Raw genomic sequence first — 19,685 nt, forward strand, 5'->3', positions numbered from 1 at the left:
TGATGCATCACCTGAATAAAGGATCTCTTGCTTCAGTGAGAGACAGACCCTGTGCTCCGGTTCAGCCCCTCAGAAGTCAGATTGGTTAGCTTTATAGCTGGGGTCTGTGGTTTCCTTTTCTAGAAGCACCAGGCCCAACCTTCTTTCTGACTTGGAAGTCCTCATTTAATGTCACTGAGGCAGCTCAGAGGCAGTTTCTGGCTTGGCAGCAAGGCCTGTAATCCCCCCTTTTCTGTTTTCATGGAATAGGGTTGGCCTGTGTCACCACTGTGTCCCCATTGCCTTGGGCAGGGTATCTTTAGCCTGGGGGCCTTGGTTTTGAGGCCCCCCCCCCCGGTATGAAACGTAAAGAATGAGCTTTCGTTTGACAGAAAACATCAAAATTCTGTAAAACAATTATCCTTCAATTAAAAAAAAGTGGAAAAAAAAAATAAAGAATGAGCTTTGGAGACAGGCAAACCTAAGTTTGAATCTCGGCTCTGCCCCAACCAACTGGGTTGGGGTCATTTTACCTTTTTGACCTTTAGTTTCCTCATCTGGAAAATGAGATGACAATGCCCATCTCTCAGGATTGACCAAGATCATTTGAATGGCGTTCCCTGATACTTGTATGTGCTCAATAAATAGTCATTTCCAGGGGAAGAAAACCAATGACATAATTCTCGATTATGCCAAAACAGATGCTCTTATATACTTCATTTCATAATCATGATATTACCTAAGATCCTTCAGTTTTTGTAGGAGATAAATCATCCAAATACCTGGAGAGCAAATCATTAAAATAGGACAACTTGAAGTTTAACAAAACAAATCAAAAACAGTCATTTCCTTTTCCTTCGTGAAATCTCCCATGGACAATGACTTGAAGAATTCAGTGCTTGGCAAAGGTTTGCTTCCCCTAAAAATGGCTGTATTTCCTCCTTTCTAATATGAGGTTGTCATGGCTCATTTTATCTTGCTTTCTGCCTCAGCTACCGGTTAATTTGAAGTACAGCTCTAGCATCTTTGTTGATCTCTTTTTCTGAGTTCTTATTTTCTAGTTCAGTTTTTCTTCTTTCCTTATCTGTGTTATTAGAGTAAGCCACCTCAAATCCTTTGTGACTCAGGCAGGTATAAGTTTAATGGGTGTAAACAGTTGAATGAATGGCAGACTGGCGAGGCTGGACTAGTGATGGCGGGATTTGAAGGAGACCAGAGGGTGGTGCAGGCTGGGGCAACTCAGAAGGCATCTGCACAGGATGATTGTGATACTGTGAGGAGTCGAGGGGTTAATTAGGAAAGAATCAGTATTTTGCTCGCCTGTCTTGCTTCTGCTCTAGAAAGAAGCATAGATTTTGGAGAACAAGACCTCACATCACCTTGAGTCATCAACCTCCCCATTTTGTATGGACTGTGTGGGAGACTGGGGTCCAAAGAAAGAAGGGGGACTTGTTTTTTAAAAAATTAAATCAAAGCAGTACATATACACAATTTTAAAATTATATTTATTTATTCACGCTGTGCTGGGTCTTCATTGCTTTGTGGGCTTTTCTCTAGTTGAGGCAGGTGGGGGACTAGCTGTGGTATGCAGGTTTCTTATAGCAGTGGCTTCTCTTGCTGTGGAGCACAGGCTCTAGGGCTTCAGTAGTTGCCATACCTGGGCTCAGTAGTTCTGGCCCATGGGTTTAGATGCCCTACAGCATGTGGAATCTTCCCAGATCAGGGATCGAACCCATGTCTCCTGTATTGGTAGATGGATTCTTTACCACTGAGCCATAATTTTTAAAGGGCAGATAGTACACAAGGACATATATAGTAAAAAACCAATGTCTCCCTGTCCCCCACTTCCCAGCCTCCTGGGTAGAAGTGTTAGTCACTCAGTCATGTCCAACTCTTTGTGACCGCATGGACTATAGCCCTCCAGGCTCCTCTGTCCATGGAATTCTCCAGGCAAGAATACTGGAGTGGGTTGCTGTTCCCTTCTCCAGAGGATCTTCCTGACCCAGGGACTGAACCCAGGTCTCTTGCATTGCAGGCAGATTCTTTACTGTCGAGTCACCAAGGACCCAACCCCCAGAGGTGACCACTTCTACCATTCAGGTTTTCTGGTGGTAACTTCATATCTCTAAATAAACATGCTTTGATGCTAACTTCTTCATTTATCAACTTCAAATATCATACATCATCTACTGACTTCTTCCTTGGATGATATCACTGACTCAATGGACATGAGTTTGAGCAAGCTCCGGGAGTTGGTGATGGACAGGGAAGTCTGGTGTGCTGCAGTCCATGGGGTCGCAAAGAGTCGGATATGACTGAACTACTATGACAAGTGAGAATTTAGCTTATTTTACACCTGACTTTTTCTCCCCCTCCCAAACTTTAATCGTTATATTACTATTTTGGTCCTCTGTTTTACCTTTATAACTTTGTTAGGTACAATTTAGACTAATTTCTTGTTCCATCATTTTGCCACAGTATCTCTTGACCACTCAGTTTATAAGATAGAGCTATTAGTGCCCCATTCTTCCTTCCATCTCTCCTCTTTCTTTCCACCTCCCACTTTTTCTATTCTGTACTTTCACATCCAGCAAGATTGATTACAATTTGCATTCTGTTCTGTAATAGTAATTATGTCTTCAGTGCTTTTCTGGACAAATGAACTTTAAAAATTGACCACCAATACACTGTGTTTATATGATTATGACTATGTCATATTATTCATTGCATGGTCAAATAGTGTACTATAATTACACCTCACTTCTCATGGGTCCACTGTTCCAAGTTCTGTACTCCTAGGAAAATTTTCCTAGCATCAAGATCAAATGAATTTTCCTTTCTTATGCTCTATGAATTGCTCAAAGTCATGCCACTTTTTACTTTGTTTCATATCTGGACTTGGATTTTCCACCTTAAAAATCTATGTGCGTACTTAAACTTACTGTTGTGTGGGGTTCCTTGAAACCACAGGATAATCATAGCACATCTTCTGTGGACATTTTACTTACAGATTTTTTAGGAGAGTATTTTTTAAAACTTCTTACTGAAATATAATATGTATACAGAAAAGTGCTCATATCACAAATGAATAGGTTGGTCAGTTTTTTACAAGCCAAGCCAATGTAAACAACACTCGGCTTAAGGTCTGTTTTTCATTCACGCTACTAGGTACTCAGTGAGCCCTTTCAATTTGCTGCACCTTGTCTTTTCTTACATAATTTATTTGGTATTTTTCTCCCCTTCATTTTCTCCATTTTCTCTTTCTGGAGTGTCTGTTAGTTGGATGTTGAACTTCCTGGATTGATCTTCTAGGCTGCTTACCTTTTCTCTCATAGTTCCTCTTTTATAGTTTGCAAATGAGTTGGTACAAAGCTGAGTGAGATGTCTGTATATCCAACTGGCTTGTTCACTCCCCGACCTTATTTTAGGTGAGCTACCAGGAGCGGACAGTTGTAATGGGTGGCCCCCAAATACCAGAATGAAAAGCACTTTATTCTGGTAGCAACAGTGTGCCACTAGGTGCCCTAAGTAATACCACAGAGTCTAACTCCTTTAACCAGGAGTTCTCTGACATTTTGCCTAGGGATGGATGCCAGGCAGCTTGTGTTTTGGATCTGGGAGTTGGGGGGAGGGCATGGGGGAGGAGTTCATGTGCTTACCTTCAGTTCATGCCCCCGTTTTCAGCCCCCGATCACGCCCACCCTCCTTCGTATCTACCATCTTCCAGTTTGGATTCTCTCTGGGCCTCTGATGGCCTGATTGGCTCCCTCTCCAGCTGCAACCCCCTGAGTGGTGGTGCTGGCTCTCCTTCAACTGTAAACACTCTTCTCTTTGTTTTTTGCTCCCAGAAATTTATTGAAATCCCTCACCTTTTGATATCACCTTCTTCCATCCTCTTCACTGTTACGATTTCATACCTTATTTTATTCCTTCTCATTCTGTTTAGCAGGGTCCTGACAGAAGAAAGAGATAAAGATTTATGCTTTTGAGGTCCAAACTAAGGCTAATGCGACTTTTAAAAATGGTTGTTTTGCTTTCTCAATCCAGATTGAGATGGAAAATAATTAGTCAACCCCCAAAATACCCAGCTCTGTAGGCCTCATTTTGGCGTGTGTTGCCTCTGGCTCTAGACCTGTCATGAGCATTCCTGTGGCAGTCTCCTGAGCTCCTTTTCCTCAACCTCTGCCATCTAGACCTTGCAGTCAAGAGAGCCCTCCACCGAGGGGCTGGAGACGTGTGTTCTGACCCCCACTCTGCCACTGCCTCCCTCTGAACCCCCAGGCCAGTCCCTCCACCTCTCAGGATGCCCTCACTGTGACTTGAGAGGGTCTGAGTCTGCTGTGAGCTGTGCTTTGGCAGGATCGGGTGGGTGCTTGGAGAACAGCCTGGCCTCCTTTGCTTAGGCAGTGGGAGCAGGTGGGCCAGCAATAGGCCCAAATGCACAGGAGGGGGCTTTGAGGCTGAGCTGAGGCTTCTGCAATAGCAGGCTGCTCTCACTGCTCTCCCTTCCGCCCACTTTCTCTCCCATCATGGCTGAACCTCCGTCCTTCTGCCTCCAGCAGAGGGAAGGAAGAAGGGAGGGCTGGAGAGCCAGTTTCATTTTCATTCTCTCTCTCTCTTTTTGTCATAGTGCTAAGCTGCTTTGGGCTGCAGTACCTGTGCCTAACCCCACCTTCCCTCTTGGGTGCCCCCTTCCATCCTTGAAGTATTGTCTCTTTCAGAAGCACCCCCTGAATGCTCATGGTGTGGAGTGGGTATCAGAGCCAGGTGAGGGAAAGAGGCCAAGCTGGGGAAGACGAAGTGCTCTGGCATGACAGAAGGAAGCCACAGCTGTAGCAATGAAAAGCACTGGTTTTGGAATCAGACAAACATAGACTTGAATCGCGACTCCACTACTTATTATTATTTGTGTGACTCTAGGTAAATCACATTACTTCTCTGAGCCCCAGTTTTCAACCTGTACAATCAGAAGAATAATAATGAACTTGCACAGCTGTTATGAAGATAACACAAGTCCTGGACCATTGTAGGTGCTTAATAATCACTTTATCCTTTTTGGATTATTAGAAGGCAGAAATGCTGAAGACCAAATAAAGCCTGCTTCAGTGATTGAAAGGAGAGGGAGGTTAGAAAGGCAGCATTTGCCCTTGTCACTCCTTAGGCCGAGCCCCAGGGGCTCCCCTGCAATTATACAATGAAGTTCACACTCTTGTTCAGTGCTGTTTTTGTTGTAGTCTCTGCCTGTCTTTTTTTCTTTAAAATAAAAAATGTAAAGTGATACTTGCCTCTTTATTTCCTGAAGAAGAAATTTGAAAAGGGATAGGCAAATATTTCCTTTGAAGTACATAGCAATCTTTTTCATCATCATCATTGTCATTCCAGGACTTTTCAGTGAGTGGTGGTAACAAATGACTAGAGGAAGAGTAATCATCAACAGAAAGATAACTGGCAACTGAAACCACCATGGCTTTCATTTTGTTTTCCCACCACCATTTTGGCCTGTGGATCACGTGGCTCCATTCAGTGTCATGTGGATCTGTTGCTAAAAATGTTATCCAGCAAGGTTTCTGATTTGTCCTGCGGTTCATCTAATTGTTATTCTCTTTAATTAATCTTATAAGATTTTCTTGCATATCACTATTACCTCCTCCATATGACTTCTTTCCTTGCCTATTTATCTTTTCTAGGTCTGATTCCTGGCTCAGATTGCCCCTTAGAAAGGAGTCTTCCTTCCACCTGAACTATCTTTCAAAATGTTTTAACTTTGGCCTTCCACATCATCATGATTTAGATGACAGTTGAACTTGGAAGGCCACTAGTGCTTTGCTACTTCCTGGCTGTCACAAGTTGGTTTTCACACCGCTTGTGGTCTAGGAAAGCTCTCACGTGCTCCTTTGGGTCAGGCCACAGTCCCACTCATCTTTGTAACCACTCTGTTCCCTTCCTCACCCTGCATTCAAACTGTACAGAACTGTCTAGGATACCCTTGGCAAAGTGGACTGCTTTGTAGTTCTGTGCCTGTATCCTGGCTGTTCTCTTGGCTGAGAATACCTTATACCCGTGTCTACACGGCGGATATCTACTCGACTGTTGAGGAACATCTTCACTCTCTCACTATTTCAGGCACTTGGAAACAGTGAACAAAACAGATTTCTGCCCTGCGGAGCTCACGTTCTAGTGTGTGAATGTAGGGGGTGGAGACAGAAAAGAAATAGACAAGAAGATACAAAACATATCAAATAGTGGTAAGTGCTATGGAGAAAAATAAAGCTGGTCAGGAGGATGGGGGTGCAGAAGGCCCAATCAGCCCTACCATAGCCAGTCTTTGCATACCCATTATTAAGCAGCCTTTTCTCATTTGAGTGTTTTCTAATGTTATTATGTATTCATTACAACCACAGTCCTTCCAACAACTTTATCAGTACTGTTATTATCTTTATCATATTGGTAAACAAACTGTGTCTTAGAGATGTAAATCATGTAGTTAGGAAGGGCAGAGCTAGGATTCAAACCTTGACCTGTCTGACCACAAAACCTGTACTCAATACCTCTAAGCCATTGTGCCCCCAGTAAGCCTTGCAACAACTCTCTGAGATTGGAATTAGTGTACCTATTTTATAGTTGAGGAAGCTGAGGTTCAGAGAGGGAATGGATTCACCCATGGTGTACAGCAAATAAATAGATTTGAACCGAGATCTGTCTACGACTCAAAGCTAGGCCCTTCTACCAACGTTGAGGCCTAGGGACCTATGGACTTGCCCACTTCTATGTTTATGTGGCCCATACAAGGTACCAGTTGAGGCCATTGGCCCTTTCCCCTTCTCTCACCACCTGTAGCTCAGATGGAACCTTGAGATGTATATGGATATCCCAGCCCACATCCGAGTCCCGACTATTTTCCTTTCCCATTGGCCACCCTAGCAGATGAACCTGGATAATAAGACCACACAATTCCTGCAAGTCAGCTCAAGAAATATAGACAGAGAATTCTGGATTCTGAGTACCTGAGTGAAGTCTAGAAGGGAAAAGGCCAGAGATCCTAATGGGAATATTCCCTTGCCCCACAGACCGTTTACCTCACAGGAAGGGGCCTCTAATATCCAGTGTAGGAGCGTCCGTTTCCCGGTACAGCTTATGATATTGAAATTTGTAATAAGCTGAACTCCATGATCCTCCTCCTTTGGCTTCCTGAACTAGGTCCTGCTTTGCAGTGGGGCCAGGGACTGGGCCTTCTGTGTCTCTGGTCAGTGAAGGCCAAAGCCTTCCTGGGTCCTCTTCACAATATTTTATTCATGAGTATCATAAGATTCTTACCTTCATTTCTTAGGAAATTAAAAAAAATTATACATTTAATGCATTCTTCCATTTGAAAATTTAGAAAAATAGAGGAGAAAAACGTTATCCATAATTACACACAGAGGCAGCTACTCTGAACATTTGATGTATTTCCTTTATTCTCTGCATTCTTTTCATATGTTTGAAATAATACAGCAGATGCAATTTTTTCTTGCTTTGTTCATTTGAACATTTCCCCATGTAATTGCATATTCTTTAGAAGCATCATTTTTAATGGCAGCCAATATACCATAATGTACTTAACCATCCTCTCAATGTAGGGCATAGACCCTGGGCCTGTTTTTTTCACTGGTTCAAATCATGCTGCAGTAGGCATCTTTGCACATAACAGCTTTTAGGGAACTTAGAGCTTTTAGGGAACTGGTCTTGTATAGGAACAATTGTGTTCAGCTTATTTCCCTTTCTAGATGGTCCCTCTGGCTAGGTCTGATTCATACTTATAGTCATTCATTTATTCATTCATTCCATCCCCACATATTTACTGTGTACCCCTGTGGATCAGACCCTGGGAACTGGGGCACAGGCATGACTAAGACATGGCCCAGACTGCCAGGAGATCCCAGTATGCAGGGAGAGCCAGGCTTGGAAACGGACGCTTTCAAAACAGTTCGGTCAGGGCTGTGATAGAGGCAAGAAAAGGGTCCTGTGGGAGAACAGAGGAGGGGTCCCTCATCCAGGAGGGGCTCTTAAGATAAGATTCCTGGAGAAGGTCTTGCCTAAATGAGTCACGGAGGATGAATAAGGGTTGGCTGGAATAAGAAGGGGAACTTCTTGTTAAATACAACGAGTTGAATAAACTTATTTATCTCTGCTGCTTCCACAAATTCCACTGAAATATGAGTAAAGGAATAAAAAAGGTAGAAACATGAGGTCTGGGATGCTGACCAGAGGTAAACTATTCCACACAATGAGCCCCAGAAATGCTTGGGGATCAGAGGTACCATGAAGCATGGAAAGTAGGAGGAGGCATGGAACCAAAAACAGGGAGAATATTGAAAGAGTGTGAACAGACCGTGTTGGCTCCTCCCCAACCCCATTCAGTCAGGGATGCCCCCTGCCTCCACTGGCTCCATCTCTGCAGATGGAGGGTGATTCTTTGGCAAAATTGAAGTTATAAGCCTCTAGGGGTGAAACAGGGCTGCAAGCAAAGTGATGTGCACCCTAAACCAGTGGAACCCCAACCTCTTTCCACTTACCTACTTTAGGACATCAAAGTCAGGAGCACACAAGAGAAAAGGATTCTTCTCTGGGGAAACTGAAAGACCCTAGACAAAGGTCTCTTAAAGATGATATTTGGGAGTCTTCCATCCAAAGAGTAGGCTCTTAGTCCATTAACTCTCTAGAGAAGCCCATCACCTGGCCAGCTCCACCTACACACAGAGATTGTTAGTGTCATGGGAACTGATCGCCAGGGCTCACCAGCTGAGGACCCTTAAAATAGGTATATTTCATTTTATGTAAATTAAACCTTAATGTAACTGACATTAAAAAAAAAAAAAGGCGTAGGTAGCCAGAGATGATCAGGTAGTACAAAGCTATTTGAAGAAGACCATCAACCTGCAAGAATGACCCAAAAAGTAAACAAACCAAAAAATCTTGGAGCAGAGGTAATGAAGGGAGGAGAAGATACCTGGAAAATTTAAGATAATGAGAGCCAACTCAAAATTTCAGCCGAAGGATTAGAAAATAAAAGTTGAGGAAGTATCCTGCTGCTGCTGCTGCTGCTAAGTCACTTCAGTCATGTCCGACTCTGTGTGACCCCATAGATGGAAGCCCACCAGGCTCCCCCATCCCTGGGATTCTCCAGGCAAGAACACTGGAGTGGGTTGCCATTTCCTTCTCCAATGTGTGAAAGTGAAAAGTGAAAATGAAGTCACTTAGTTGTGTCCGACCCTTAGTGACCCCACAGACTGCAGCCTACCAGGCTCCTCCATCCATGGGATTTTCTAGGCAATAGTACTGGAGTGGCTTGCCATTTCCTTCTCCAGAGGAAGTATCCTAGGAATCAGAAAAACAGGACGAAGAGATGGACAAAAGAAAAGATGAGAGCATGGGAGGATCAGCTGAGGAACTCAAACATCCAACAATAAGAGTTCTAGAAATAGAGTATGGAGGAAACAGCAGGAAGGAAAGGATCAAAGAACATGTCTCAGAACCGAAGGAATGAAAATCGCACCAAGTAACCAGCAAAATAAATGATAAAAAGACCCCCACCAAGGTACACCACTGCACAATTTTGGAATAGCAGAATAAAGAGAAGATTCTGAAAGTTTCCAAGGGACTCCAAGCGTCCCTTGGACAGCAAGGAGATCAAACCAGTCAATCCTAAATGAAATCAACCCTGAATATTAATTGGAAGGACTGATGCTGAAGCTCCAATACTTTGGCCACCTGATGCAAAGAGCCAACTCATTGGAATAGACCCTGATGCTGGGAAGGATTGAGGGCAAAAGGAGAAAGGGCAGCAGAGAATGAGATGGTTGGATGATGTCACCAACTCAATGGACATGAGTTTGAGCTAACTCCAGGAGATAGTGAAGGACAGGGAAGCCTGGCATGCTGCAGCCCATGGGGTTACAAAGATTCTGACGCGACTAAGCAACTGAACAGCAATAGCAACTAAAAGCTTCCGGAGAAAAAAACATATCATGTACTAAGGATCAGGAAAAAGAATGGTATTTGACTTCTCAAAAGCAGCACTTGAAACTGGGAGACAATGGAGAAGCATTCTCAAAATTCTGAAGGACCATAATTTCCAGCCTAGAAGCCTGTACAGAGTTGAATTATCAATCAAGTGTGAGAGCATAATTAAGACATTTTCAGACAGGAAATCTAAAGATTTTATTTAGGTCTCCTTTCTCAGGAAGCACTGGAGAATGTGCTCCAGCAAAATTGAGGAAGTAGAAAATTAACACAGAAGAGAATTGAAGGGAATCCCAAAGTGATGGAGGAGACCTTAGGGCAACTTTGTGCAGGCATGGAGAGTAACCAGTCTGGGTTGCCGTGAGGACGATGTCTCAAAGAGAAAAAAAAGTCTGATGGATTACTGGATGTGTCAGATTGCATTGAGAGGAGAAATACACTTCTCACAGAGTTTGGGGAGAATTGATCATACAACTGAATAAAACTGGGCTTCCCAGGTGGCCCTAGTGGTAAAGAACCTGCCTGCCAATGTAGGAGATGTAAGAGACTCGGGTTCAATCCCTGGGTTGGGAAGATCCCCTGGAGGAGGGCATGTATTCTTGCCTGGAGAATCGAATGGACAGAGGATCCTGGTGGTCAATGGTCCATGGGGTTGCAAAGAGTCGGACGTGGCTGAAGCAACTTAGCACACATGCATGATTTGTGCTTGAGAGATGTTCCTTTGGCAGCCAGTGAGAGAAGGTTGTTGTCCATTGAAGAGACTTGCAGTTAGACAAGTTGATGTTTGGGAGATGAGGTCGCTGGCTGTGCCAGGCTAGGTTCTTAGCTTTTGGAGATGCTTCTCTGGACCAAGGCATACTCCTTTCTCCTCAGGATGCTTCCGGGAGGAGCCCTGTACACAGTAGCTCTTCAAATCTCCTTTAAAAATATGTACCTTCTCTTTGTGTCCAATCTCCTTTCTGTTGGACAGCTGATCTTGTAGACATGTTGCCCAAATGCTGTTAAGAAACCATCTCTCTTTTTCAGGTAACTGCATATCTCATTTCTGATGCATTTCTTGTAGCTCTCAGAGGACAGCCTTGTTTATGTAATTGTGGGTTGTTGGGAGAGAGGCACCTTATTTCTTCCCCAGGTACTTTTTATAGATGACTTGGAGGAGCAAGATGAGAGGCAGGGGATCCAAGAGGAGAGAGCAGAAACCCCAGTATGGCATTCTAAAGGCTTATATTCTTTTCAGTTATTCTGCCCTGCTGTCCCTATACATCCCCCAAAGGTTCAAGACTGTCGATATTTTGCCATTTATTCTTCCATCTGCGAGATTGCCCCTTGTACCTGGAAGCAGCAATGTCAAAATCCTTGGTCTCGTTACATGCCTAGGTTTTAGGTTCAGGCTGGATTCCCTGGTGGCTCAGATGGTAAAGAGTCTGCCTGTAATGTGGGAGACCCGGGTTTGATCTCTGGGTTTGGAAGATCCCCTGGAGAAGGAAATGGCAACCCACTCCAGTATTCTGGCCTGCAAAATCCCATGGACCGAGGAGCCTGGCAGGCTACAGTCCATGGGGTCGCAAAGAATCGGACACGACTGAGCGACTCCACTTTCTTAGGTTCAAAAAGTATGGTCACTATACTCATAGACTTCAGTCAATTACCGTTTACTGAGCATCACTCTTGAGGATGGGAGTCAGTATAGCCAAGCCTTTTGAGAACTCTGGGGTCCAGGCCAGGCCCCCCACCTGTGTGCTATGGGGCAACTCATTTCAACTTCTGTGGGTCTCAGTTTTATCATCTTAAAAGTGGATGAGTAATTCCCACTTTGCAGGATCAAAGGAGGTCATGTATCAAAAGAGCCTGCCACCTTGCCTGGTACATAGTAGGTGCCCAGTGATTGTCCACGTGTCAGTGCAGATGACTGTATATGTGGCTTATGCCCTAAAGTAGATCGAGGCAGGGGGCCAGTCTGTGAGCAACTTGAGGGCTTGTATTCCTGACTTGGGGCCTGGTATATAGTAGATTGAATACGTGTGTGCTGGAGATTTTGGGGTGGAGTGGTGAGGAGACCAGACTGCCCGGAGTAGAGAGTTCGTGTTAGGGAGAGACACTGAGGGGCTTGGCCTCCATTCTGTCGACAGTTGGGGAGTCATTGAATTAGGGCCATCCAACCTGGTACCTGCAAATGATTGAGCCAGGCCTCAGAAGCAATCTTGTTGTGGCAGGGTGAGATGGAAGTTTTAATAAATGTGAAAAGGTGCTCCGTGGCCCTAATCCTCTGTCCCTTTAGGGGGCTGCAGAGGCTAAAGATCGAACCTACTGTTGTCTACTGTGCCAGGCTGAACCTCACAGCCACCCCACCCTCCTGCCCCCCTCCCTTCCCCTGTCATGTCATTTTACAAGTGAGAAAGCTGAGGCGGGACATCGGACAGTGCCTTCCCCGGGATTATATGGCTAGTAAGTAGCAGAACTGGAAGCACTGGCCTCACCCACTGTCTGTGCTCCTGCAACCAGATGCTTGCCTGCCCTACCTGGCCGGTGGGTGCTCCATTCACTCTTCCAGCAGATACTCACGCCAGGCTCCATCTCCCTTCCCCGCGTGTCCCTCTCACTTTGCACTCAGCATAGATGGCTCGCCCCTGACTCAGGCCCTCACTAAGGTTACTTCTGGCGTTCGGTTCTCTCACCTGAGGACAGAGCCTGTGATGTGTCCATCTCTGTCTCCTCCGAAGTGGGGGTGGAGGTGGGGAGGGAGGGGAGAAAAGGAGGAAGAGGACAGAGGGGGACAAGGAAGTCGCTTCACACACTCTCCCCACTTCTTCCTAGCACCCTGGTTCTTCTTCCTTCTCTTCCCCACCCCTAATGACAGCCCCAGTGTCCCTCCCCTACACACACACACACACACACACACACACACACACACACAGAGTGTGGATCCGGTTTCACTCATTCTCTCAGTCCCCTCAAAGCTGTCCCCAGTGCTATTCTCTTCTCTTGTCCTTCCTTTGCCTCTGAGGGGGCCTCATAATGAAGAAGGCAAACCAGTGTAGTAGAAAGGAGCCCAGCAGCTGACTCACTCACCCTCTCAGCCTCATTTTCTTCATCCGGAAAATAAGCAGGTTGGACCAGGCAATTGGCAAAGCCTTTTCTGTGTTGTTAATAATACCTGGCATTTGTCTGCTGGGTTCCAAAGGGCTTAATCATCCTACCAGCGCTGCGGGGATTGGCCTCGTGTTACAAGTGGGGAGACTGAGGCTCAGATTCTAAGCAAGGAGGTGATTTGCCCAAGTCACAGGGCTGGTAAGTGGCAGAGCCAGTATCTGAGGCTCCATCTCTCTGGATTTAAACCTAGGACTCTGCCCCTGCCCACAGCCACTCCAAGGAAGGCTCCTAACCATGACCCAGTAGGCTAGAACATTGTTGGTCCCGGGCACTTCCTTGACCTCACCTCCAACCACTCTTCCCCTCACTCACTCCACCCTTGCCACACTCTCCTCCTCCTTATCCCAACAACTGGCCAGCCCCTCCTCCATCTCATGGCCTCTGCACTGGCTATTCTGTCTGCATGAAATGCCCCAACCCTCATTTTCATGATGTGTAAAAGATGTCAAGGCCACTGTGTAGAGCAGAGGGAGGAAAGGAGTAGAGCATATACTGACTGTTGTTGGTTTTTTTTTTCTCTGTTTCTCTTTCAGATCTGATGGTGAGAATTCCAGAACAGTCAGGTCAGTACCTCCTTTCTTTAGCAGTAGTTGGGAGATGGGGCAGGAGCTGGGGTGGGGGCAGGGACTGGGGTGGGGGCCTCTGGTTTGTCACTTCGGGATCCATGGGAAGGGCGGGGGCCAACTCCAGGGGTTTTGTCCCATTAGAATTAGGGGTGGGGATGGAATGGGGTGGGAGGGCCAGGGTGAATGTGGCAAGCATGGGGAGGGGTTTGAAAACTCTTCCTTAGTCTTTCTGACCCTCACTGACTTGGGGGCTTGGCTGAACACTGGAGCGGCCCATGTGGGAAAGCTGGACCAGGAACCTTCTCCCTCTCTCCTCCCAGGAGAAGGGGACACAAGGGAAATGGAGCTTCCCTTGTCTGGCGTTTGTGCTGCACCCTGGCCTGCACTAGCCCTGAGTAGTGGGGTCTGGATGGACTTTTTGATGTGACACAATCTAGACATTAGAAATATACCTTATGGTAACCAGTGGACTTTTTTATTTTTTTTGCACACTTGGTGAAAAAGGCTTACAAACATCACTGAGTTTTCAGGGTGTGATCAATCTGCCATTTGAGGAGGGTGGGGGTCAAACTGGGCTAGAGACAAGGACTATTAGTACATTTCCCAGGCCTTAACCCATCAGAAGCTTCACAAAAACACAAGTGTTAAGGATAGGGACCATGATGGGGGACTCAGGATATGGCCCAGTTAGGCAGCATCCAGGCCAGGGGTGGGCCTCTGAAAGGAGATGGGTCCCAGCAACAGAGGCATGAGATGGGTCACTCAATTCCAGTCAGGGCTGCGACTAACATACACAGCACCTATGTGAAGAGTAGAATCCACTGAGTGAATCAGTAGGAGGAATGTTCCATCTCCACTGGGCTCCTGCAGCCCCTCACCAGGGTTCCTGGCTCAGTGAGCAGAGCACAGGTTGAATTTCAGCCCCAACTCATGCCCTCTTGGTTGTAAAGCCTTGTGCAAGGCACAGTTTGTCCAACCATATGCAGCAGCCCAGGTCCTGGCATCCAGGCAGTAGATATGGGAGAGACAAAGGATCCCAGCATCCAAACAAAGGTGCATTAATGAGACACGCTATGTCCCAGCATCCCAGGCAGGGGGCACGGGGTGAGCACATTGGTGCCCTGTGCCAAGGTACAGGCTGTGGGACGGGAGCACACTTGGGCCAACAGGAAAGTGGGAAGCGTGATCGATGCAGTCAGGCCTGGTGACTAGGCAAGGGGTATATGACGAGAAACAATTAGTCCCGGCCTGCAGCCAAAGTACAACCTGAGTACAACCTGTCCTAGCATTTAGGAAGGCACTGGTCTAGCAAAGAACACTGATTCCAGTGCCCCACTGTGGGTTTGGAACAAGACAACTTGGGCTGACTCTGAGCACAGGCCCCCAGGCATCCCCATTAATATGTCTGCGACTTGTCAAGGAACCCGATGGAAGGCGTCTCTAGCTTTTCCCAGCACGGGTGTTCCAAGGACCTATAGCTCAGGGCATTTAATAGCATAATCATATATCATATGGTAGTGTATGTTGGCCCTTTACGACTCACAGAAGTTGTCAGGGGCTTTCTTTCGTTTGATCCTCCCAGCGACACTGTAAGTGGAAGCTGGATTGGCCTTATCATCATTCTTTTACAGTTGAGGAAACTGAGGCTCAGGCTGGTTATAGGTTTTGCCCACAGCCATGCAGCTAATTTATGGCTGAGCCACCACGGCAGGAGCTCTTAACAGCCTTGCAGATAATAATAGCCATTTCATTCTCATCCTAGTATTAGTAGTCATAGCAGCTATCATTTGCTCCTCACCTACTAAGAACTCTGAACATGATCTTATTCAATGCTCACAACAGTCCCATTAGGCATGGATTGAAAATGAGTTTCCTCAGATGGTCAGCACCTTGCCCAAGGAAATAAAAGCAATGGGGCGGGGCGGCATCACTCTGACTCACACTGTGGGCTGCCTGCTTCCAAAGCTGTCATTTGTTTTACTAAGATAGGCTTCCCGACATCCACCCTGGATCTACAGTCAAGGAGATGACAGGGACCTTGAGGATTCAGCAACTGTGGAAGCAAGGGTTTAACTTGGAATGTGGAAGGGGCTGGCCTAAAATACCACTTGTGGGGCAAAATCCTGTAAACATAGTGGGAAGTTCCTTTAACTCGAAACCTGGGCTGGCTGGGGTCATCTGAGGATGCTCTCAGGCCCCACGTGTAAATTCTTGAGCTCACTTCAGTTAGGCATCAGGGAGAGCTTCCTGGAGAAGGCGGTGTCTGAGCTGGATCATGGAGGACTGACACACGGACTTTGTGTGAGGAGGGCATCCTTGGAAAAGAAACCAGCAGGCATCAGAGGTGATGGGGGCTGGGTGGGGGCAGTTGGTCAGACTAAAACAGATCTGGGCAGGAAAGGAGATGTTAAAAGCTCCTTAACAAAGGACTAGTTTGGTTGGGGCTGGGTCACAGACACCTTCTGTCATCAGTGAGAGCCAGGGGAGGTTAGAGGAGGGAGGCTGGGATCTGCAACTTAAGGGCAGCAACTGGATCTGGGCAAAGGGTTCCATTTATGAACAGGTCGCCTTCTAGTTACGTGACTGAACAGATCTATTTCCCCCCAGGAACCCCAGGGTCCTTTCTCATCTAATAAACATTGTGTATGTGGAGGGGAAACGTTAGGAGGGTAGAAGAAAAACATCAAGGAGAGTAGTTAGACCTTGGCTGTTGTGAAAATGAAACAGGAAGGAGTAAGTAGGGTCAGTGGATTGAAAACCCACGATGGCAAGGCCCCAGGCATGAGGGCTTTCAAGTATGGGGTGCCAGAGGAAGTGTGGAGTCTAATTAGAGCTGAACAGCTGGTGTTGTGAGAGGGCTGTGGGCAGAAGAAGGTGCCTGAACTTCCTGTGGATCCATGAGAAGTTGTCAGACCTAGAGATACCTTAAATCCAGGTCCAGAAAGGGATGGGCAATGGCTCAAGGTCACAAACTAGTGCTCAGCAAAGCCTGCCTCCTAGCTGTGTGTTGTTTGCAAAGTCACTTACAGCTTTGCTGATCCTTACTTTCCTCATCTGTAAAATGAGGTCAATAATTCTGACTTCTTTGGGTTAATGAGAGAACTTAAAACAATGCTCAGCATAAAATGGTGGTACAACACATTGTAGTGCCCTTAGCCAACGCCTAACCCAATACATTGTCATTTATGGGGTATTCAAGCTTGAGAAATGTGGAGCATAGAACTTGAAAACAGAGGGGCAGAAGGAGCTGATACCCCTGCTACCCAGAAGGGGAGGGAGCCCAGGCCTAGAGGCACTGCCACTGCAGTGAGGGTGAAGCTGGAACTTGGGGGCCCTGGGCACCAGGCTGGGGTTGCCAGGCACGCAAGGATGAAAGCCAGAGGAGGTGGCCTGTTGCTAGGGAAGGAGGGAGCGGGTGGGGGAGCTGTTGACACCCGAAGAGCCAGGGACGTCCCCATGGCAACGGAGCCACTGCTGTTGGGAGGAGAAGTGGGAGGAGGAGCCAGCGCTGGCTCTGTTCCCAGAGGAGGCCTCCCACTCTGGGCCTCAGTGCCCCCATCTATCCAACCGGAGCTTGGGTTAGATAATTTCTAAAAGATTCTTCCTTGTTTTGACCTCCTGGCAATCTGGGGTGGCTGAGACCTCACAGACTTTCCATGGCTCCCCCACATGCCCAAGACACCACCAGACACCAGAGCTGCCCCAGCTGCTTCCAAATCTTCCCTCCACGCGACCTCCTGTTCAGTGCAGCCTGGTTGCTGGCCCCGCCCAGCTCTTTGTTGATACCACTTCCTTTGCCTGGAACCTTGTCACTTACCGCCTGCTCAGTGCTCTCTGGTTCCGGTGGGCCCAACTCCAGCCCTGTGCACTCTGGAGAGCCTTCCCTGGCTGCTCTAGCCTGCCCAGCCTGCTTCCTTGGCCCCACAGGTCTATGCTTCTCCTGCTCTCCTTAGTAATTTGCTGCTGCATTGCATCGAGCTGCTTCTGAGAGCTTGGGCTCCCCTTGACAGATTCAGATCTTTTCTGTAAATTTATGGTGTCATATTGTAAATCCCCATTTTACATATGAGCCAGTGCTCAGAGAACTTATGTGGCTTGTCTGAGCTCCCCAGGTCCTATGTGGTGGAGCCAGGCTTGGAACTTAGCTCTGTGTAATTGCTGCTGCCCCAGGCCCCAGGTAGGTTATGATTTATCAGCTCCAGCAGTGCTTACAGGTGATAGGTAAAGTCCATATATGCTGGCCACCGTGCTGGGCACTTCACCTGTGTTTTCTCATTTTCTCTTCACAATAATCCTATAGAGTATATATTTTAGTCACTTTACAGGTGAGAAAACTAAGGCTTAGAAAGTTAAAATAATCTACCCCCCCTCCATAGAACTCAAATACAGAGTTGTGGTCACCATGCTATACCAGAGTTAACCCAGTTGTGTTCCAGAAGCATGTACAGAGCATTCCCTATGTACCAGTCTTGTGTTGGGTGATCCATGGTGGAGATGGAAGTGGGCTACAGATACGGATGAGCCAGCTCTGGCAAGCTAAAATGGGAGTTTGTTGATGAGAAGCCAGTTCTAAGGACAAGAGGCTGGAAGAGGCAGCACTTGACTCTGATAGTGGGATGCAGGGAGAGGGTAGGGGTGGGGAGGGAGATGGGTAATCTTCCCAAAGAACGTACCTTTTCCCAGGAAGCTCACAGGGGGAAAGAAGAGGTAATGGGGTTCTCCCTCTCCTTCCTGTTTATGTTCCCCTGCCCCCTCTTGGCCCAGCCCCAGGAAGTGGGTGACCCCTCAGCTGGCTGCATGCCTGGTTGGCACCAAAATAAACTTGCCTTCTCTCTCTTCCCCTCCCCTTGTCTCCGTCCCCTCTGTCCTGGCTTTAATTAGCAGCCCTGGGGATGAGTCACTTGGCAGCTGGGGAAGGAGGCTGCTGAGAGCTCAGTCGAGCCTGAGTTCCTGGCCCTCACCTCGCAGGCAGCACTGCTGTGTTCTTGGTGTGGCTCCCCGTCTGTGCGGGTGTGCGGAGTACAGGGACAGAGCTGTGTGCTGGCCAGTGTCCTTGCATAGCAGGCTGTCTGTATAGAAGCAGATCTGGTTGCTGCTGTATTTGTCTCGGTGTCCACTGAATGTCAATGTGTGTGTGTGCGGCTGTAGGACATATCCGTAGTCGTGTGTGTCAGGAAATGAGGAAGCATTTGGGTGAACAAACACAAACGCTTTGTAATTGTATTCACCCCTCCCTACCTAAGTGTTCTTTATGCGTTTTTGCTTATGCAAGCCCTGCACTTATATCCCCAATTTTCTCGTCTTAGTCTGGGTACACTTTGTTGCAGGGAAATGAAACCCACTCAAACATGCTCAAGAATAAAGGGTGGGGTGGCGGGAGACTGTTGTGAGACTACATCTCACAGAATCTAAGAGCAGTAAATGACATATAGCCAGGCCTCATGCCAACTGGAAATGGGGCCAAGAAGTCAAGGAGCAAGACTGCTCCCCACCCCAGCCCCCTCTCTCTCTGCATCTCTCTGGCCCGTGCCTGTCTCTCTCCATCTTTCATGACTTGCCTGGTCCCTGTCATCTTTTTGTCACTGACTTCTCTCTCTGGAGTGCCTTCCTCTGCTCTCAGGTGGCCTGATGTGGCCATCAACCTTGAAGTTATATGACCTTCCAGCTCTGGGGCCCACCCCAGGTGACTGCAGCGTTTTTGTCCACCCTATGGTAAAATGAGGCAACAAGGGGTTGGAGGTGGAAATGGATTCTCCTAGAGGTGGGTGAGTGTGTGCCCGTGTGTGCTCAGGTGTGTCCAACTCTTTGCAACCCATGGACTGTAGCCCGCCAGGCTCCTCTATCCATGGAATTTTACAGGCAGGAATACTGGAGTGGGTTGCTATTCCCTTCTCCAGGGGATCTTCCTCACCCAGGGATCAAACCCGAATTTCCCATGTCTCCTGCATTGGCAGGCAGATTCTTTACCACTGAGCCACCTGGGAAGCCCAG

At 47.1% G+C, this 19,685-nt stretch overlaps 1 protein-coding gene and 1 long non-coding RNA gene across 3 annotated transcripts in view; one reads left to right on the forward strand and one right to left on the reverse strand.

Annotated features, from left to right (window-relative positions):
* Positions 1-19,685, forward strand: part of IQSEC2 (IQ motif and Sec7 domain ArfGEF 2) — a 76,349-nt gene that overhangs the window by 9,430 nt on the left and 47,234 nt on the right. For both annotated transcript variants that reach the window (XM_088833531.1, XM_055438626.2), the window contains exon 2: positions 13,662-13,691. In XM_088833531.1, the coding sequence (XP_088689657.1) occupies positions 13,662-13,691 (30 nt within the window). The remainder of the gene's footprint in view (positions 1-13,661; positions 13,692-19,685) is intronic.
* LOC148773294 (uncharacterized) lies at positions 1,499-18,792 on the reverse strand. The gene is made up of 3 exons (XR_016036731.1): positions 18,656-18,792; positions 3,849-3,932; positions 1,499-1,720 (listed from the first exon to the last, which is right to left on the reverse strand). It is a non-coding gene; the product is annotated as an uncharacterized LOC148773294 (long non-coding RNA).

The sequence above is a fragment of the Moschus berezovskii genome, chromosome X (genome assembly GCF_049115385.1).
Source record: "Moschus berezovskii isolate FMDL1 chromosome X, NW_MosBer_1.0, whole genome shotgun sequence".
NCBI classification, from domain to species: domain Eukaryota; kingdom Metazoa; phylum Chordata; class Mammalia; order Artiodactyla; family Moschidae; genus Moschus; species Moschus berezovskii.